This window comes from Anopheles coluzzii, chromosome 3, assembly GCF_943734685.1.
Source record: "Anopheles coluzzii chromosome 3, AcolN3, whole genome shotgun sequence".
NCBI lineage: Eukaryota > Metazoa > Arthropoda > Insecta > Diptera > Culicidae > Anopheles > Anopheles coluzzii.
Window position 1 is genome coordinate 23,495,139 of NC_064671.1, and position 19,487 is coordinate 23,514,625.

At 42.4% G+C, this 19,487-nt stretch overlaps 1 protein-coding gene across 4 annotated transcripts in view; it reads left to right on the forward strand.

Moving 5' to 3' along the window:
• Positions 1 to 19,487, forward strand: part of LOC120959293 (transcriptional regulatory protein AlgP-like) — a 93,311-nt gene that overhangs the window by 16,732 nt on the left and 57,092 nt on the right. For all 4 annotated transcript variants that reach the window (XM_049610216.1, XM_049610217.1, XM_049610218.1 and 1 more), the window contains 2 exons: positions 8,642 to 8,674; positions 11,379 to 11,423. In XM_049610216.1, the coding sequence (XP_049466173.1) occupies positions 8,642 to 8,674; positions 11,379 to 11,423 (78 nt within the window). The remainder of the gene's footprint in view (positions 1 to 8,641; positions 8,675 to 11,378; positions 11,424 to 19,487) is intronic.

Here is a 19,487-nt window from a genome sequence, read left to right on the forward strand (position 1 = left end):
TTTCACGATTTTAGCTACCCTGCCGAAAATAGGTACACTGCCGAAAACTGGTACAGTTACCCTAGTTAAATATTTTCGCGCACTTTTATTGTTCTATTCGTATTGACATGCCTTGTCACAAAATGCGTTCACGCCAGTGCTGCCAGACTTGCAGAAGCACAGTCCTCACTCGTTGACAGCAGGGATGCCAGCCATCACAATTAAATTTGCTTATAGGACAAAAATGTCCCATATGGCGGTTCTAGGATAAAAATGATTTTTTTTAAAGAACCATATGGAATACAATTATTTTTATTAGCGCATTCGAAAGATCGTTCAAAATAAATAAAAGTCAGAAAATTTCAATGGTTTGTCTCGACGGCAAACGGAATAACACCCCTTTTTCGAGTGCGATGGGACAAAAAAGTCCCATCGGCGGTTCTAGTGTTAAAGCAGTGGAAAAAATGTTGAAACTAGCTGAAAAGGTCGATTTTAAACTTGACAAAGTTCGTGTTTTTGAAGAAATTGTGGTACTAAAAAATTTGAAGCATTCCATTCCACATTATAATGATGGTTTGGAGTTTTATGCTGTTCTTTTCCGGCAGCATAATTTCATTGAACTCAAAAAACTGTTCCAAATTTTCATCACCATTTCCCATTCCAATGCTGAGGCTGAACGACGCTTCTCGTCTTCCAAATTGGTGATGACAGAAAAAAGCTCATGTGTGTCAGAAGAACTCTTCAACCATCGAAAAAACATAATCAATGGAATCCAATTTTTCCACAATGATGTAGAAAAGTTTATTCCATCAAAGGAATTATGATTAAAAGCAAAACTGGCTAGGCAGCCACACATAACGCACAACGAAAAAATTGAAAAAGAAAAATAAGAAAAGAAGAATGCAGATTTAGGATTGAGCAGCAAGAAAAAGGAAGTTGAAGAACAGAAAAATGTAGTTCCCTGATTCAACAAAAAAAATCCCTGATTCAACAATTATATGTGTTGCTTTCGTATAAGCGCGGAGTTTAAGTTTTGGCGCGGATTTTGACATTTGGCGCGGATTTCAAAAGCCTGGCGCGGATTTCGCGGTTTTTAAATTGAGACTTCTGTAACAGCCCTGCAGTTGTACCATTAAACTACCAGACCATACCTCCATATTCTCAGCTGAAGCAATAGCCATGATAGTCGTCGCACAAGAAGGTAGTTGCCAATAAACCAAATATTATTTTCATCGACAGTGCCAGTGTACTACCCGACCTAGAACACGGTACAATCCGAGATCCGCACATCCAACAATCAGATCAATTAGACAACTCCCCGGATATAACATTCTGCTGGCTACCTGGTCACTCGGGTATCAGCGGAAACGAGAAAGCTGACCATCTTGCAATCGGGTCGGCTCCGTCCTCCAGAAAACAACACAACCATAGCCCGCCGAGACTTCAACAAATGGAGCAAAACAATAGTTGACCAAAAATGGAACCTTACCTGGCACCTGAAACAAAATTCTATTCTTCGAACCATCAAACCATAAACAACAGCCTGGAAAGACACACACTCCATACAGAACCAACGAGTGCTATCGCGCCTCAGGATTGGGCACACCCGCCTTACACATTCCTTTCTCCTAGAAAAGTCCAGCCCACCGTTATGCAGCTTTTGTGGCGTAAACATTACTGTTCGTCATATTCTCACCGATTGCCATGGATACTTCACCGAACGCGCCTTATGCCATCTCGATACCTGCATAGACATCATCCTATCACCCTACCCCAAATGTCAGCGAAAACTCCTGAAATTCCTCCTTATAACAAACCTCTATGAAGAAATTTAATTTATCAGAAAAATATGTGTCGTATAAATATAAATTGATGTTTTTTTTACAGGGTGGCCACTCAACCGGGAAAACCGGGAACTAGCCGGGAAATTTATTTTTCCGGGAAAAACCGGGAAAAACTTGGAAATTCTCTAAAGAAACCGGGAAATTATCACAATCTTTTGCTATTACTGTTTACCATCGTACGAAGTGCTTTTTCAATTAATGGGATGTTTTGTATATTGTTCCCAACTTACCACAGGCCATCAACATAACACCAATGTGCAAGGACAACATTGTTCGTTTCTCACATATGGTACGCAATATATGTACTATACTACTCATTCGCACTGGTGCAATACTTACATTCACCGATATCGGTTTTTGCATATTTCGGGTATGGTGTGCCTATTCGTTCTACCTTGCACTCGCCTTTTGTTATTCATCTCTCGTGAAGTTGCAGTCGTGTCGAATTTAACGGTGGATTTAGTGGGCGATCCCAATTTTTTAACATAACTGATAATTTTTGCCCCCTTTAGCAATTTTATGGTTACCCAATCACATACCGCCTGTACATTGAAATTTTGCATTTTGGTTTCGGACCTTTACCTTCATTCCTCTCGGGTGACTGGGTTCCCACACTGGCACTGGTGGTTGAGGTGGCGCAGCTTCTGCAGTTCTATCGTTGCTCCTTTGTTTTATTATCACATAAAGTACACTTCCCGTAAAAAATATTCAAGAAAGTGTTCCAAAATTAAGAAACCCACTGAAATCTCCTGTATCTATTCGTGAGATGCATCATCAGCGTCTTGCGAGTAAAAGCATAATGCATGGCTGCATTAACAGGAAATCCGTTCTTCGCAGATTTGTATGCTTTCTCCAGTGGCTAGTTGGTCCATGACTTCCGGTTACCCTTTTTTAAGATTGTGTGATAACATCTGTTGATCAACAATTGATCTCTCTCTCTCTCTTGTTGGCCTGCTCACGATAGAGCACGTCGATGTGACATGGCCCGGTCAACAGTAATTCTCCAGGATGCTTGGTCCCTGGCTGCAGCCTCCCATCCATGCAGACACCCGATCTCCGTCAGGTCTCGCTTCACCTGGTCCATCCATTTTCGCTGTTCGCGTTCGCTGTGCTCCCCTGCGCTTTATGCCGAACTGGGGATCACTGTCGAACACCTTCTTGGTGGGGCATGAGTTCGACATCCTCATGACATGCCCCAGCCATCGTATCGTGCCAGCCTTCGCCACTGTCAGGATGCTCGTTTCGCCGTACAGTTCAGCAAGCTCGTGGTTCATCCTTCTCCTCCACGCTCCATGCTCGAACACACCGCCAAAGATGGTCCGGAGGATGCGTCGCTCAAACACGCCTAGAGCATTTGCATCCTCCGCTCGGATGGTCCAGATCTCTCATTTCGAGCGGGCTTGAAGACTTCTAGAACTCAGCAGTCGGTGAAGCCCATAGTATGCACAATTCCCCTGCACAATGCGTCTTCGGATTTCGCTGCTGATGTCGTTGTCCGAAGTAACGACCGTTCCGAGATTGTATTGTATTGTATTGTTGTATTGCAAAACTCCTTTAGTACCTCGAGACTGTCGCCGTCAACTAATACATTGCTTCCCAGATAGTCTGAGTCACCGGCAAGTAGGTACTTCGTCTTCGTCGCATTGATTCTCAATCCAATTCTTGCTGCTTCGCGTTTGAGTCGGGTGTACACCTCACACACCTACAATGTTGTCCTGCCGATGATGTCGATGTCATCCGCGAAGCCAAGAAATTGGAGAGATCGGTAGAGGATCGTTCCACGGACGTCGTTGTCTAGCCCCGCGCCTCGAATGACACATTCCAGAGCGATGTTAAAGAGCAGATAGGAGAGTCCGTCACCTTCCCTTAGACTCCTGTGAGATTCGAACGATTCCGACGTCAAGTTCGACACTCTCACCTTGCACTGCACCCCGTTCATGGTGGCCTCTAACAACCGGATCAACTTCCCAGAGAAGTGGTACCGCATGATGCTCCATAGCTCATTCCGGTCTATGGCCGCCTTGAAGTCGATGAACAGGTGGTGCGTTGGGCACTTCTTGAGGAACTGCCGTAGAGTGAAAAATTTGGTCAGTTTTGGATTTGCCTCCAACAAACCCAGCTTGGTAGCTGCCAACAAAATTTGTAGAAAGGGGTGCAAGTCTGCAGAACAGGATCTGGGACAGGGTCTTGTAGGCGGCGTTCAGGACTGTGATGGCTCGAAAATTTGAGCAATCCAGTCTGTCGTCCTTTTGGTAGACTGGGTGAATAACACCCAGCTTCCACTCCTCCGGGAGTTCCTCCTGCTCCCAGACTTTCACGATCAGCTGACCCATTTCGACGGTAAGCCTCTCCGGCCCCATCTTGAAGAGCTCGGCCGCCAGTCCATCGCTGCTGGCAGAATCTAACCATTCCTTTTTCTTTCTACGTGGTAAGCCGATCTTGTGTTCGGCTGTAGTGCTGATGGTTCGTTCCACCATACGCCAGTGGTCTGCGAGGGGCTTCACGGCTATGTCGTTGTCGGCCGGTAGCGCTTCCCCGAGCGCTGTCGCACACCCCTCTGCCACATCTGCACATTTCAACCTGTCCAGATTGAGCTTTGGGGTGGCCAGACTCCGTTGGTTTCTGGGAGTTTCTGGGGCAGCTTTAACATGACCAGGAAATGGTCCGAGTCGACGTTTGCGCCTCTATACGTTTTAACGTCGATATCCGAGAAGTGCCTTCCGTCAATCAGAACGTGGTCGATTTGGAACTTTGAATCACCCCTTAGGTGTATCCAGGTTTAGCTATGGCGGTGTGTATGTTGGAATAAGGTGCTGCGGATGCTCATGTGCTTAGAGGAGGCAAAGTTTATCAGCCTGAGGCCGTTGTCATTTGTCAGCTGGTGGACGCTGAAGCTTCCAATCGTTGGTTTATATGCCTCCTCCTGTCCGACCTGAGCATTACGGTCTCCGATGACGACCTTCACGTCATGTTTTGGGCAGAGATCGTACTCCCTCTCCAGCTGCGTATAGAAGGCCTCCTTCTCGTCATCGGTGCTTCCAAGGTGTGGACTATGCACATTTATAATGCTCAGGTTGAAGAATCTGCCACGAATTCTCAACCTGCACATCGGTTCGTTGACCGGCCACTACCCGGTCACTCTCTTCTGTATCGCACCCAGCACCATGAATGAAGTACCGAGCTCGCGCGTCTCTCCACCGCTCTGGTAGATCGTGCAGTTGCTACGGTACTGGCGCACCGTCACGCCTTTCCAGCATACCTCCTGAGAGGGTTTTGCAGTTCCATATCCCGAGCTTCCAATCGTAAATCCTTTATCGGTGCGTGAGTCTGAATCGATTGGTTCGATACGGTACTTCTTCTTGTCTGTTCGTTGCAATGCATTTTTACGAGGGTGGCTTGCAAGGCCTCTCCCCTAACCTCCAGTCTCGTCGTAGGGCCTACGCTCGTTGGCTTTTTAGAGTCCTACAGCGAACCAAGACGGAAGAAGCCAGCGCAGCCCTTCGGTTAGAGACATAGACGTAGAGACGCTCCCAGGTAGAGTCATGAAGATCAATCATCTACCCCTCCTCTCAATTTAGCCATGCAACCCATCCGCCCAAGGGGTTGAGTTTCCCCGTATCCAAGCTTGGACAATTGAGAGACATGTTACCGTTCTGTACAACGGGGACGTATTGAGGAGGAGTAGGAGGTGGAGAGCCTATGTTAAACTTCTAGAGGCTTCGGATCCACCCCCGTATCAGCGAGGTATTGCTACAACACTGCCAACAGTACTAAAGCTTTTTTGTAAAGATTTTTTGTCGTTTTTTCATCAGTTGTTTGCTCATATAAAATTTCCAAAAATATAAAGAATGCTAATTTAAATAATTTAAGATCCATAGTAACCAAATTAGCCACAAACGAGCGCACGATTGAAAATTTGTTTGTACTAATTTGATAGAAATCATGCCAAAAATGGTTCTCAAATGTGTTGTCACACCTCAAGATTGGATATTATATTGTTGAATAATTCACTAATAACTTTTATCCAGTTTTTATGACAAGTGTCCACCTTTCCCGTAATGCCCGTGTTTACTTACCATCTTCTAGATAACGATTTTTGAAAACCTATGACATAATAATTTGGAATTGAAGTATCGATAAAACCGACAGACGAAGCATCGTGAACCGGGAAAACTCCAAAAAATCCGGGAAAAACCGAGAATAAACCGGGAATTTAAAATCCTGATTCGAGTGGCCACCCTGCTTTTAGTTTTAAGCATAGTTTTAAGGAAACCGAGCAAACCCGGATTAAGATTTACGCAGGGAGGAAATGCCCTGCGTGAGAAGATTGTTAGGTTTAAGTAGTTTAAGCAGAGGCGAATGAAGCCGAAAGGCTCAAAGTCTCTTTAAAAATCAAAAAAAAGCGTGATGAAATCGGCGTTTGCCGTTTGAATGAGGGCATCGGCCTTGATGTTTTTATCAATCATTCGTCCTTTAGCTGCTACTATCTTGTCGGTTATGATGTGGTCGAAAGGTTGAAGTCCGCTTTCACACAGAAGTGATGCTATGGGCCTTGTGACATAAGCCCCAGTGGCACAGCGAATGTGCGGTATGGTAGATTGGTGCTATTTGTTTTCGAAAAATTTTCCGTTGCCGGGAAACTATTTCAATTCCGTAGAGAAGTTTTGGTAGAAGCCAACTATTGATGATAAAGGAACTCTGTTCTTTGAAATACTTTGGAAGTTTTTTTTTATTTTAACAAGTTCTTTTATATGACCGTTCTCGTCAATGAATGATTTGCGACTAACTAAATGAATCGATCGTTCCTAAATATATTAAAGACTACTTCGATTACACGGCTACTTCGTTTACAGATGTTTTGAAGTTGTGTTTGGCGGGAGGCGCGATGTTGACCGGTACAAAGCATTCTGAAAAGATTAATATGATAGATAATAGATTAATTTCGCTTCTCTTTTGACCCGTGTAGTATGTGCTTTAAATGTTATGCGATGATCAAAAATCTGTGCGTATGTTTGGTATTACTGAGTTCTTGTATGTTATGGGTTTTAGAGTATGATATTTGCTATTGCAGATGTGAAGTATTTTGGATTTGGAGTGTGAAATTGTGTAACCGGTCCAACGTGACCATTTGTGAACTACATTGATTCCTTGTAAAGTTGTGCGTGATTCAATTATATTGTTAGATGCTGAGACAAGAAATATATCATTAGTTCGGCAAAATATGTCTCAGCACCTTTACAACCTCTAAAGGCGTGTTTATTGGTACTAAGGAGGTAACGGTCTTGTAATTCTTTCATCGGTCTTCTATTTATCGTTCTCTCCATGATTTTGCCAATGCAATTCAGCAGAGAAATGGGGCGGTATATATTGCATATGGTGGTTTATTGTGTTTTAGAAAAGGAAATGTGAAACAGGTTTTCCAGTTATCCGCTATGTTTCCGGAACACCAAATATTATAGTAAATCTGAAAGAGGACTGTTCTCGACCGGTAAGGGAAATTTTGAAGCATTGGATAACCAATATTGTCCGGGCCTCACGACATGCCACGGCTTTTATTAAGAATCCAAATAGCTCATCAAGAGAAAAAATAATATTGTAATTTTATCAATGGGTGGGATGGATGATTGTTGCAGATGTATCATAAAGTATCTAGCTAAGCCCTCAGGTATTTCTGATGGTGGAATGATGATGTTTTCTGTTTTAGAATGATTGGTGCAGATTTGTGGTTGTTACCCGATAAAATTGCTACTTTCTGGAATATTACTTTGATGGTTGTCTTAGGGTTAATTTTAAAAACAAATTTGCCCCAAAATAGATTTTTCGTAAATGTAACGACTTCTCTTGATTCCCGACTGGCTTCTCGGCATTGATCGGCCAAGAACGGAGAACAAATATTGTCTGTTTTTCTTGAACGTTGAAGACTCTTCAGTGCTTTACGCCGAGTCTTAATGGCAAGGGCAACTGTTTTATTTCACAAGGGAACTGTTGGCAAGGGCAACTGTTTTATTTCATATTTCCACCTGGGACGTTTTTGAGGGCTGTGGGTTAGTTGATGGCTTTGGACAAAAAGTGGATAGTGATCACTGCCATGGGTATTGTTATGGATGTAAACAGAAAAAACTAGAGGCTATAGAAAAGAAGATAGCACAAACATCTAAAATAGTACCATGCCCACTAGTAGGACAGGTATGTGTGGCTGTGTTTAAAAATTTAACATGTCGCCCTCTGTCAGCAATTACACTTTTTATACGAATCGGTCGTTAATAATTATTAATACATCCCATGAATCAAAACAGATCATCAATAAAACTTTGAAATCTATACGACTATTAAGGCCGGGCTACATTGTTCGTACTCGCAAGTGTAAGTTTTATTTTCACTAGCGCATCTGGCGACGACCAGCGCAAGCTAGATGTCGGTATAATTTATGTGTCAAAATTATTCATACTTGGTGTCTCATCAAGTTTCGAGCAGGCAACTTGTATGCCGTATGAAATGTTTGTAAACGTCCATAAATTGCAACAAAATAGGCCGTTAATTGTTGTTGGTGGATAAATCGTCATTCATACAAAGCGCTAGGCAACATTTTTCCCCATCTTCCAACATCTTTCCATGATTGGGTAAAATTATAGCCTCCTGGACCCAAAACACTTTTTGACAGATAAATTATACCAGCCTCTAGCTTCGACCCGCCGCCGCTAGATGGCGTACGCGTTCACAAAAATTACACTCAGGAGTACGATCAATGTAGCCCGGCCTTTAGAATGAATAAATTAAACATTTGCTCGAACATTATTAATTATTTCGTTCTATTACAGATGGTTCCAACAGCAGAAGGTGGAGAAGCTTCTGTAAGTATTGTTTATTTTGTTTCTTTTGTTTTAATAGAGACTTTGTGCCAATTGGTTTCATTTGCCTCTTTTAATCTGTAGATTAATTCTAAAATAAAAAATTAACATTCTTCTTTGCAAGCCATTTGCTTACTTGAAGCTATTATCTGTTGATTTAATAAAAAATGTATGTTCATATGTGGTTTTGGTTAGAGTTCTTTATAAAGATTAGTTATTCGAAGGAATTTAAAAAGTTTACGTTTGTCAATCGCTGTCTGGTGATAGGATGGGGTCGATGCTGTGGCCCAATTTGCGGAGATGCGTTCCGCAGTATATCCATGACCATGGTGTGTCCTATCCGGAGTCGTGATAAGATTCTCTGGTCTGGGTGTGATGGTCTCTCCATAGTGGTGTTGTGGTCTTGATGATTCTCAGGAAAGAGCGGCCGCTGCTAATCCAATAACCATTCCAGCTAATAGCGACGATGGTTTTGCTAAGGCGAATGAAATCAGGAAGCAGGAAGGCCGGGTTGTTACGTCCTGCAATTGCTAGTCGGTCTGCTACTTAGAAATTAATTATTAAGTTGATCTGTCTACTTATTTTAAACTAATATTAGACTTAAGAACATTCACATGGATCCATTGCTATCCATTGAACGAGAAATAAACAATTAAACAATTAAACAATATTTCGTTTCCATGAATTTCCTGGACGGCCAGGAATCCGGCTGAATGTGACTTAGTGTGACCCACTAGTAGGACAGGTACGTGTGGCTGTGGTGTTATGAATGACTTCTACGCTACAGGTATCAAAATAGTCCTGTAGTATATGACCAAGGGTATTAGAGCTGGGATTTCCAACGGTAGAATGTTGGGCATTAAAATCGCTAAGTATTATTGCTGGTATGGTAACAGAGTTTCCATTTCCTGAGCAACAATAAAAGGGGATAGAGAAGGAGGAAGGTACAGACTGACAATTGTGGATTCTATTGGTGAAGATATTGTAACGACTAATGCGGATATGTTGGAAAAAATAGCCGACATCGCGAATAAATGAACACATTTTAACAGTCGTTTAAAGTTCATTTTGGTTTAACCGAGTTCATTTGTTGTTCATTCCTGTTAAAATTAACGATCGTCAAAACAGTTAACGACTGCTCGATATCGCATATAGGCAAACACGGGGAAAAAATCGAGCAGTATAATTAAACGAATGTTAATTTGTATCGCATACGCTCTTGACAGTCGTTTGTTTAAAGGCCGGGCTACATTGATCGTACTCCGTAGTGTAATTTTGATTTTCACTAGCGCATCTGGCGGAAGCTGGTGGAAGCTTTTTTTGGTCGTCGAGGGAATGGTCATGCCGGATCTCAAACATAAGTTGTTTTTTCATCGTTTTTTGATGCGAAAATGGCTGAAATACTTGCAAAACATATTAATCTATCAATTACAAAGCTTTTCCAGTCCAGTTAAGGTAAAAAACATGGAAAAATAACATATTTTCTGAAGCGGCTCCAAATTGTTTGGAAAAATGCTTCGGTCAGCCGCCGCCAGATGCGCTAGTGAAAATCAAAATTACACCAGAGAGTACGATCAATGTAGCCCGGCCTTAACGATGGCATAGGACCAGTCGTTAAAATTAACAAATGAACTCAATGCGATCGCGATGCCAAATTCTAGCAATTTTTAACGACTCTGGTTAATTTTTAACGACTGTCAATTTTAAAGGCCGGGCTACATTGACCGTACTCTCTGGTGTAATTTTGATTTTCACTAGCGCATCTAGCGGCGGCTGACCGAAGCTTTTTTTGGTCGTCGAGGGAATGGTCGTGCCGGATCTCAAAATTAAGTAGTTTTTCCATCGTTTTTTGCCATGAAAATGGATGGAATGCGTGCAAGACATGTGCATCTACCTTTTACAAAACTTTTCTCATCCAAATTAAGTAAAAAACATGGAAAAATTACATATTTTCTGAAGCGGCTTCAATTTGTTTATCAATTTGCTTCCGACAGCCGCCGCCAGATGCGCTAGTGAAAATCGAAATTACACTACGGAGTACGATCAATGTAGCCCGGCCTTAAACCAAATTCTTTCGCGATGCCAGCTAATATTAATAGGGTCTGAGGGTATGTGTTTTTGTAAGCATATGCCAACAGAGTGATGGATGTTTGTTAGTGTTAGGAAAAAATGCCATATACGGTTATTGAAAAGAGAACTGTTTCAATTTGGTATGGTCATTATTTCTTGTAAAGCGTGTTTTGAGCGTCTTTGAAGAGGTCGCTTTGCTTCCGTCCAAATGGAACGGGTAGCAAGAACAGTCAGACTTTTCGGATCGGTCCATTGGATCAATTTTATCTGTGCTTTTTTTTATTAAAAAGATTAATAAATTTGGTTCGTTTGATTTGCATGTTTTCAATAGTTTCTGTGAGTAGATAAATTTTCATATTTAGACTAGCATTTTCTTGTTTAAGTTGGGCAATAATTTCATCTTTTGGGTCAGGGGTGGCAACCACTTGTAGCCTGTTGATGAGAAAGTTTTTTCATGTAGTTTTTTTTTTTTTTAAGATTGTCAATTTCTGCTCGTCACGTAACACATGTAGTTTGTAACTGACAAAAGATAAAATCTTGACGTTTCAAATTCAACTTAAATTCTATCACTCCTTTTGGCATTCAAAAATAAACATATCCTTTTGTCCATCTTATTAATTATTTCTTTCTTTTACAGATGGAGTTATGCTCCATGGTGGAGAGTGCTCCTGTTCTGCAACCTGTAAGTATTATTGCAACGCCATAAAGAGTTCCCAATTGACATTTTCGAGCTCGAAAATCTGATTTTCGAGCTATTTTCCTGGCACCTTAAACTTCCCTTAAACTGTATAAAAAGAGGATTCTGGATTTGTTTATTACGGTGCGCGTATGGTGCTGCACCTGTCCGTCCAGAATCTGGTGGCTTGTTAGTTTGGAGTAGTTATCATGACGCCGGTTGACCGGCAATGCCTTGGCATGGGTTCGGATCGGTAGGTTCATGTTTTGGTCGAGTGCATTCCGTGTATTTGTCTCGTCACAGCGGTAGCCCGGCAGCAACAAAGTCAAAACAAAAACCTTCCCCGATTGTGAACTGCTATGCTAAGTTCTTCTTCTTCTTATTATTATTATTATTATTGGCGTTATAGCCAACGCGATCATGCCGGCCTTTTCAGGACTTGAGTACCACGTAGCCGGATAGTCACCTCTTGCTACGGTGGACGGTTCATACGCGGTTAGAACCCACGACGGGCATGCAGATGTGCGGAATGATGGCGGTGCCGCGGGCCCGCTCCTATCCAGTGTGCAACCTGCATACTGCCACACTGTCTCCTGCCCGGTGCATACGCAGCAGGCAGGGGGAAGGATGCACATCCACAGTAAAAAAAAACCCCGTCATGAACCTGCGGTGGATCTAACGGTAGGCGGACTAGGCGGTCACCGAAGATCTCTAGTCTGTAGTATGCCGTATGTCTACAAGTGGACAGAGTGTTAGCGACAAGGGCCCCCGGAAAGATGGTCATTGGGGCTTCGTGGCAGGAGAACCATTTGCACCTCCCCCCCCCCCCCCCCCCCCACCCATGGCGACAACAATTTTAGGGCCTGTGACCGATGATCGTAGGGGTCCTATGGCCACCCCCCCCCCCTCCCCTTCCGGCAATTTAAGTATACTGTTCTATTTCCCAACAGCTGTGTGCCAGTACCCCCTCCTCCCTGTCATCAGTTACCATTTAGAGGCGCCTCAACTCGTCATTCCGCCTAGGGACCCCGATTCCCCTAATCCGCCACTATCATGCACACCTTCCTTTCTTTGACTGATGGATCATAACATTCCTGAAGAAATTACATTTGGCGACAGTTTTGCATACACACGCACACTCACAACCATGCGCAGGATGCTTAGCATATCTATGTAATCCACAACAAACAAAATCAACAGCTTAGTGTTATGCTTAATGCTTAGCACGTTCAGTTCGATGGCAGGCCACAGGGACTGCCAGTGGACTTTCCAGTATGCCGATTTCATAATCAGCTTGCGTTCTTGATGCTGGTGGAACGGAAAGTTGATGAAAATCAGCGCCGGGCTGAACGTGTCAATGCGAATTAGGGTTCTGCGCGTGAGCTGGCGTTTCCTTGGTCATTTTTACATTGAAGCAATTGAACTTATTGCGCTTTTCTGGTTTGATTTGTGAAAATGTAACTTCATCGTCGCAATGTTTGTTAACGGCTTTTTTAGGCGCCACAACAGCTCGCGAGCATTGACCACACGCGAGAAAGAGATGGCGCTATGGAGGGAAAAAGCACGGACGATGGCTGACAGCGATTGGCCGTCTGACGCACCAACACATCCAAACCTTCGGCAGCGCGCTCAGGCGAGGGGAATGAGGCGGAGCCAGGGACGGGCAGCTCGACGAGCTGCTCGACAAATTTGCCGTTGGAGAGAAAAGGAAGGCATGATAAAATTCTCAGAACGCCATAACGCCTTCCGTCGCTTTGCGCAGCGGGTAACTGCCCTACTAGCAATGAGAATGTAAAAGTGTGCGTCTTCCAGGCGAGGGGCATGTAGAAGCAGGGGGAGACGGCTGGAAATACGCGGAATTGCTCGGAGGCGAGAGCGTGTTTTGCTTTCTACACAGTTTTCGCACTCACACAATCACACATGTGTGAATGTGTGCGTTCACTTTCAGCCAGCGCGCTCAGTTTGGTTTTCTCGCAGCGGCTTGCTGGTGTCGGTGTCTCGCTCGCACTAGTGCAGCGAGTGTTCCTCGTGCGTTCCCTTTCTTGCTACCACACAAAATCGTCAGTACAGTTCAAGCCTTCGCAGTGTGAGGCCGCGCGCGTTTTAGCCTAAGTCCCGGGCGCTCGATGTAATTTGAAGTGAAGTGTTGAAGTGTTGTTTATTTCAATTCACATTATTACGGCCTCGGCCGTATTTTCTATTGATAAAGTGTTGTGCGCATTGAAATAAAGCAGCGTTAATCTTTCATAATTCAACATGAATATGTAAATTATGTTGCTTTATTTCAATGCTTTTTTTACAGTATTCAACATGAACAACATACAGGCAGTAAAGCGGGTGCTTGAAGTGACGATTTTTTTAATTTATTTATAATAAAAAATATGTGTGGTTTTGTGGCAAGATTGTGGTTAGCGATGTGTGGAACTGTGCCTTAAGTTTCAATAAAGTGTTAAAATATCAAACGAGTTTGATGTAATTAAATTTATTTCGATGCATGCGATTTTATTACGCAGCAAATCAAAGTGAACGAAAGCGCACAGCGCACAACGCGCAACGAAAGAAACGAGGGGGAGGGGGTGTTCAGCGCAGCGCGCAAGTGCGGCAACAGCGCAGCGCAAACCGAAAGAAACGCGAGAGAGCAAGAACAGCTGATCCGCGCATCCAGCGCAGCGCGAGAGGAATAAACGGGAGGGAGGGGGTATCAGCTGATCAGCTGTTTTGTATCGCGAGAGCGCCCCGTGTAATTTGAAGGCATGCGAGAGAGCGCTGCGCGCGCTCACTCTCAATTCGGAAAAAAATCGCTTCCGCTCGACTATGGCGGCCAATACAAAATCGACCGAACCCCTTCCCCCTGTTTCTACATGCCCCTCGCCTGTAAATTTCGCTCTCTTTGTCTGTCGGGGACAACGAGCGGGTAATTTTTATCATGGTGTGCGTAAAAACCTAGAGTTAAGCCGATGGAAGATTTCCTACCCGACAGACAAAGAGAACGAAATTTTCAGGCGAGGGGTAGGTAGAAACACGCGGTGGGGGCCCGGCCCAAGATCGGATCCAAAGTCCGTTGTTTTGGGCTGAGAAAAAAAAATGGCGGATGGAGCGCTACCACGGAGAGAATGCGCTCTCTTGCTTGCCTTTAAAATACACGAGGCGCTCTCGCTGTAAAGAACGCTCGCTCGCGCTGTTTCATCGTATTTTCTTCATACCCCTTCCTTCCCGTTTCTTTCGGCTTGCGCAGCGCTGAACTGGTACCCCCTCCCACTTGATTCCAGCGAATTGCGCTGCGCTGGACTGACACCCCCTCCCACTCGTTTCTTTCGTAGCGCGCTGTGCGCTTTCCTTCATTCGGACTTGGTACACCCGAATCAAAACAAAAACTTGAACACATCAAACTTGGTTTATGTTTTATCACTTTTATTGCAAATAAAGGGGCATTTTCACACATAGCTTCACACAATCTTGCCACAAAATCACACAAATTCTTAATATAAAAAAATCGTCGTATTTCAAAGAGCCGTCAAACTGCGTGGATCCCGTTGTTGATGTTCGATACAGCAAAAATAAGCGCATATCACACATTTAAGATAAATGGTGAAAGAAAAGCGCAGCTTCATTTCAATGTGCACAACACTTCAACACTTAGCGAAACTTCGATCGCCCGGGACTTAGGCTAACACGCGCGCAGCCTTTCACGGCGAACGCTTGAGCTGAACTGACGATTTCGTGTGGTGGCAAGAAAGGGAGCGCTCAGAGGAACACTCGCTGCACTAGAGCGAGCGAGACACCAATACCCGCATGCCGCTGCGAGAAAACCAAACTGAGCGCGCAGGCTGAAAGTGAACGCACACATTCACACATGTGTAGTTGTGTGAGTGCAAAAACTGTGTAGAAACCAAAACACGCTCGCGCCTCCGCGTAATTCCGCGTATTTCCAACCGTCTCCCCATGCTTCTACATGCCCCTCGCCTGAAAGTCGCACACTTTTTCATTCTCATTGCTAGTAGGGTAGGCTTCAAAAGGGGGCGGGAACGGGTACCACGGTTCTCTCCCGCTCCCATACAAAATACACGGTGCGCTCTCTAAATGCTCGCGCCCATGCGCGAGCATCCTTTCGTGTGCATGTGTTTGTTTCTTTCGTGTTGCGCTGTGTGCGTTTCTTTCGTTCAGCGATCGCTCACACTCGCGCGTATTTTTTTGTTATCTAAAGCTAAACAAAAAAACAAACACGCGTCGATCTTTTTTTCATCACTTTATTCAAACATTTACATAACTTTACACGATTTCACACATTTACATACACAATATTAAACTAAAATCAAATCAATCGCTCCATCGATGCAAACGTTGAAGTGGCCGAATATCTGCGTAGATCCTGTTATAAACATAAAAAAAGGTACGAAATGAAGCTGCGCGATGTACATAACATGCATTACGAATCATTCGCGCAGCTTCATTTCAATTCGCACAACACTTGAACACTTGAACACTTTACAAAATCATAACACCAATCGTTCAGGACTTAAGCTGACGCACGTGCGGCCGTCCGCTGCCGATCCTTGAGCTGTACTGACGATTTCGTGTGGTAGCAAGAATGAGAGCACACAGAGGAACTTTCGGTGCAGCAGTGCAAGCGAGACACCGACATCAGCACAGCGCTGCGAGCAGATCAAACTGGGCGAGCTGGCCGAAAATGAACGCACACATTTCCACATGTGTAACTGTGTTAGTGCCAAAACTGTGTCGAAACCAAAACGCGCTCTCGCCTCCGTGTATTTTACACCGATTATCCGCTTAACTCTAGGTTTTTACACACACCATGATAAAATATCCCGCTCGTTGTTTGTAGGGGATGCAGTTATGGGATTTATAGAACAAGCCCTTAAAATCGATTGTGATGGAACGTTCTCGTTGCTTTTTTCTCTATCCTTTGGGTAAAAACGTTTTCAATTCTTAAGGTCCAGTAAGGTCGTATAGTCTTTTTATACAAAAACCACCGATTTTTACAAAATAACGCCGCATAAAATGAACAGTTTTTTCATTAAATATTAAAACAAATATATTAAAAACGAATTGAACGCCATAATTATTCAATTGAAGAAGGTCATACAAATGCAAAAACGTAATTTTGACACACTTATTATTTTGGTTTATTACGCATAAATACACATTTTTGGTATTATGAGCATCATTCAACCAGATCATGGTTAAAAATGTAGAACAAATGTCACTTGGGTTTTGTATTATATAATGCAATAATGAAATAGCTTAAGGCCGCTTTAGGCCTTGCGTGAATGTGAAATTCTGGTTTTACAGCTATGTTTTATTGAATATTAATCGGAATATTACTCATCGTACACCACAACAACTCCCCAACTATTGAGACTGTAAAAAAGCTCAAATAAATATTTAAATGCGTTTCCTTATCATTTCCCGATGATCACTAGTTTTCACCGTGAACAAAGCGTGAAATTCTGAGTGGATCGAAGTGCATGTCATATTGTATAAGCGGTTCAAGTTTACCGTTTTGATCGGGCTAAAAATTGAAATTTACCGTTTTATTCTTCAAATGTTCTGTCTTTTCGAAAAAAATATTTCACCGTGAAAAATGTCAACGGCTAAAATACATATGGTTCAACAATAGGTTTCTTAAATTATTTTTAAGCAAATCAGTATAAACTGAATAACATCATTAAAATAGATTCATAATAATATGTTACTATTGTGAAATCCGAATCGCTTGACCTTCTCTATTCGACTGACCTTTATTACCAATACAAGTTACAATCTACTCTTACAATTACTTATACAATTTATCCTTAACCTAATCTCTCACGCATACACAACACTACTCTCCCCGCTTAACTTGTATTTGCATTAGCCGGCATCGCGAAAGAAATGGTTACAAGTTAACAGTCGTCAAAAATTAACCAGAGTCGTTAAAAATAGCTAGAATTTGGTATCGTGAACGTATTGAGTTCATTTGTTAATTTTAACGACTGGTCCTATGCCATCGTTAAACAAACGACTGTCAAGAGCGTATGCAATACAAATTAACAGTCGTTTAATTATACTGCTCGATGTTTTTCCTTGTGTTTGCCTGTATGCGATATCGAGCAGTCGTTAACTGTTTTGACGGTCGTTTAATTTAACAGGAATGAACAACAAATGAACTCGGTTAAACCAAAATGAACTTTAAACGACTGTTAAAATGTGTTCATTTATTCGCGATGCCGACTATTATTTGCAATATTTCTTTCGAGGCTGTCCTCGTAATCTGTCCGAGCTTCTAATAAGTGGTGATTCGGACTCACTTCGTTTTCGTTTTCTTATTTCGGTATGATTATGTGTTGTTGCTTTAAACTCTCTTACGTTTTCTTGCGTTGGTCTGATTGATTTCTATAGGAGTGTCATACGGTCTTGGACTAACTTGTTTTCTAATCTGATTGACATGAACAATCCTAGCGTTTCCATTTAAATTTATTAGATGAACAAACTTGCTAATTCTTTTTGAAATTATGCCTGTAATCTATCGCATAATATCCTCAAAATGATTTCTGTGAGGCTGTGATCTATCGCATAATGTCTTCAAAATGAGGTTGTGTTTTCGTTTTAACTGTATGGAACGCCTTCTTTCTTGCTTTTCTCTCCCCAAGGTCGATTTGTTGAATTGACTTCCTGGCTGGATTATGTATAAAGGTGTTCGCTAATTCGTATGAGGTTCTCGGTCTATAGGACAATACAACACTGGATGGCGTAACCTTGGTTATTGAATGAGGAGTATTTTTATAGTTAATCAGAAATATGTTGATTTTTCTCGTTAAAGGTAATGGTTTTCACTTTTCGTCGAGTAGAAATTTACTTAAGACTTCTTTAACCGTTCTTACCCCTCCTTCTGCCAAACTATTGGATTGCGGATGATATGGTGGTGATTTGGTAACCTTTACTTTATGTTTTTTCCAAAAACTCTCTAAACATCTCCAAGCATGAATGTGAATTGGACCATTATCCGATACTAACTCCTTTGGATTTCCAAAATAGGTGAAGATTCACTCTAACTGTATGTTTCATATCGATGTATTTTGTGTACGCATCTACTACTATCAAAAATGTCCATGACTCAAAATAGAATAAATCAACGTGTACTCTTTCAAAAGGTTGTTCTGCTCTTTTCCAACTCGTATTCACAACTTCTTTGGCATCCGGTGGATGTGCTTGACAAACCTCACATCTTTGTACATATTTGGTAATGTCCTTATTCATTTTCCTCCACCACAAATGTTGCCTTAGGAGCATTTTCATTCGAACAATTCCCTCATGATTACCATGTAACTGATCCAGTATCTTTGTTATTATCTTTTTTGGCACTACTACCCTTTCATTGAAGTATAATACATCTTCTTCAATTCCAAAATTATATCTCATGTTGAAATAAGGATTCATGTTCGACTTGAGTTGTTTTGGCCACCCCTTTTTAATATTTCTCATATTTCTTCATCAGCTTTTTGACATTTTTTTATTGTTTCCTGATCTATTGTTTCTTCTTCCATTGTTTTGAGACCTATCCTTGTATCTTCAATCTGGTTTTCTGCTAATAATGGTAATCGCGACAGAGCATCCACGTTACTCATACTTTTTCCCGCTATATGCTCTGTTGTGTTCTCATAATTTGCTAAAAGCAACGACCACCTCTGCATTCTTGCAACCGCAATTTTCGACGTTCCTCTCGTAGGATTGAAAATCTTTTTGACCACTGTTGCCCGTAACTAATTTGAATTAACGACCGTACAAGTAATTGTGAAATTTCATAACTCCTAATACTACTGCTAACGCTTTCCTAAGGGCTTGAGCGTAATTCTTTTGCGCTTCTGAAAGCGATGCCGACCCAAACATGATTGGGATTTCTGACTTATTTATGACATGTGATAAAATTGCTCCTACCCCGTAAGGGCTCGCATCTACTTGCAATACTAACGGGCTTTCGGGGTTATATGAGACTAACATTTTGCTTTCACATAGGGTAAAAGTACCAATAGTGGTGCAATTTGTAGTGGTGTTTTAATGGATTTAAAGTGT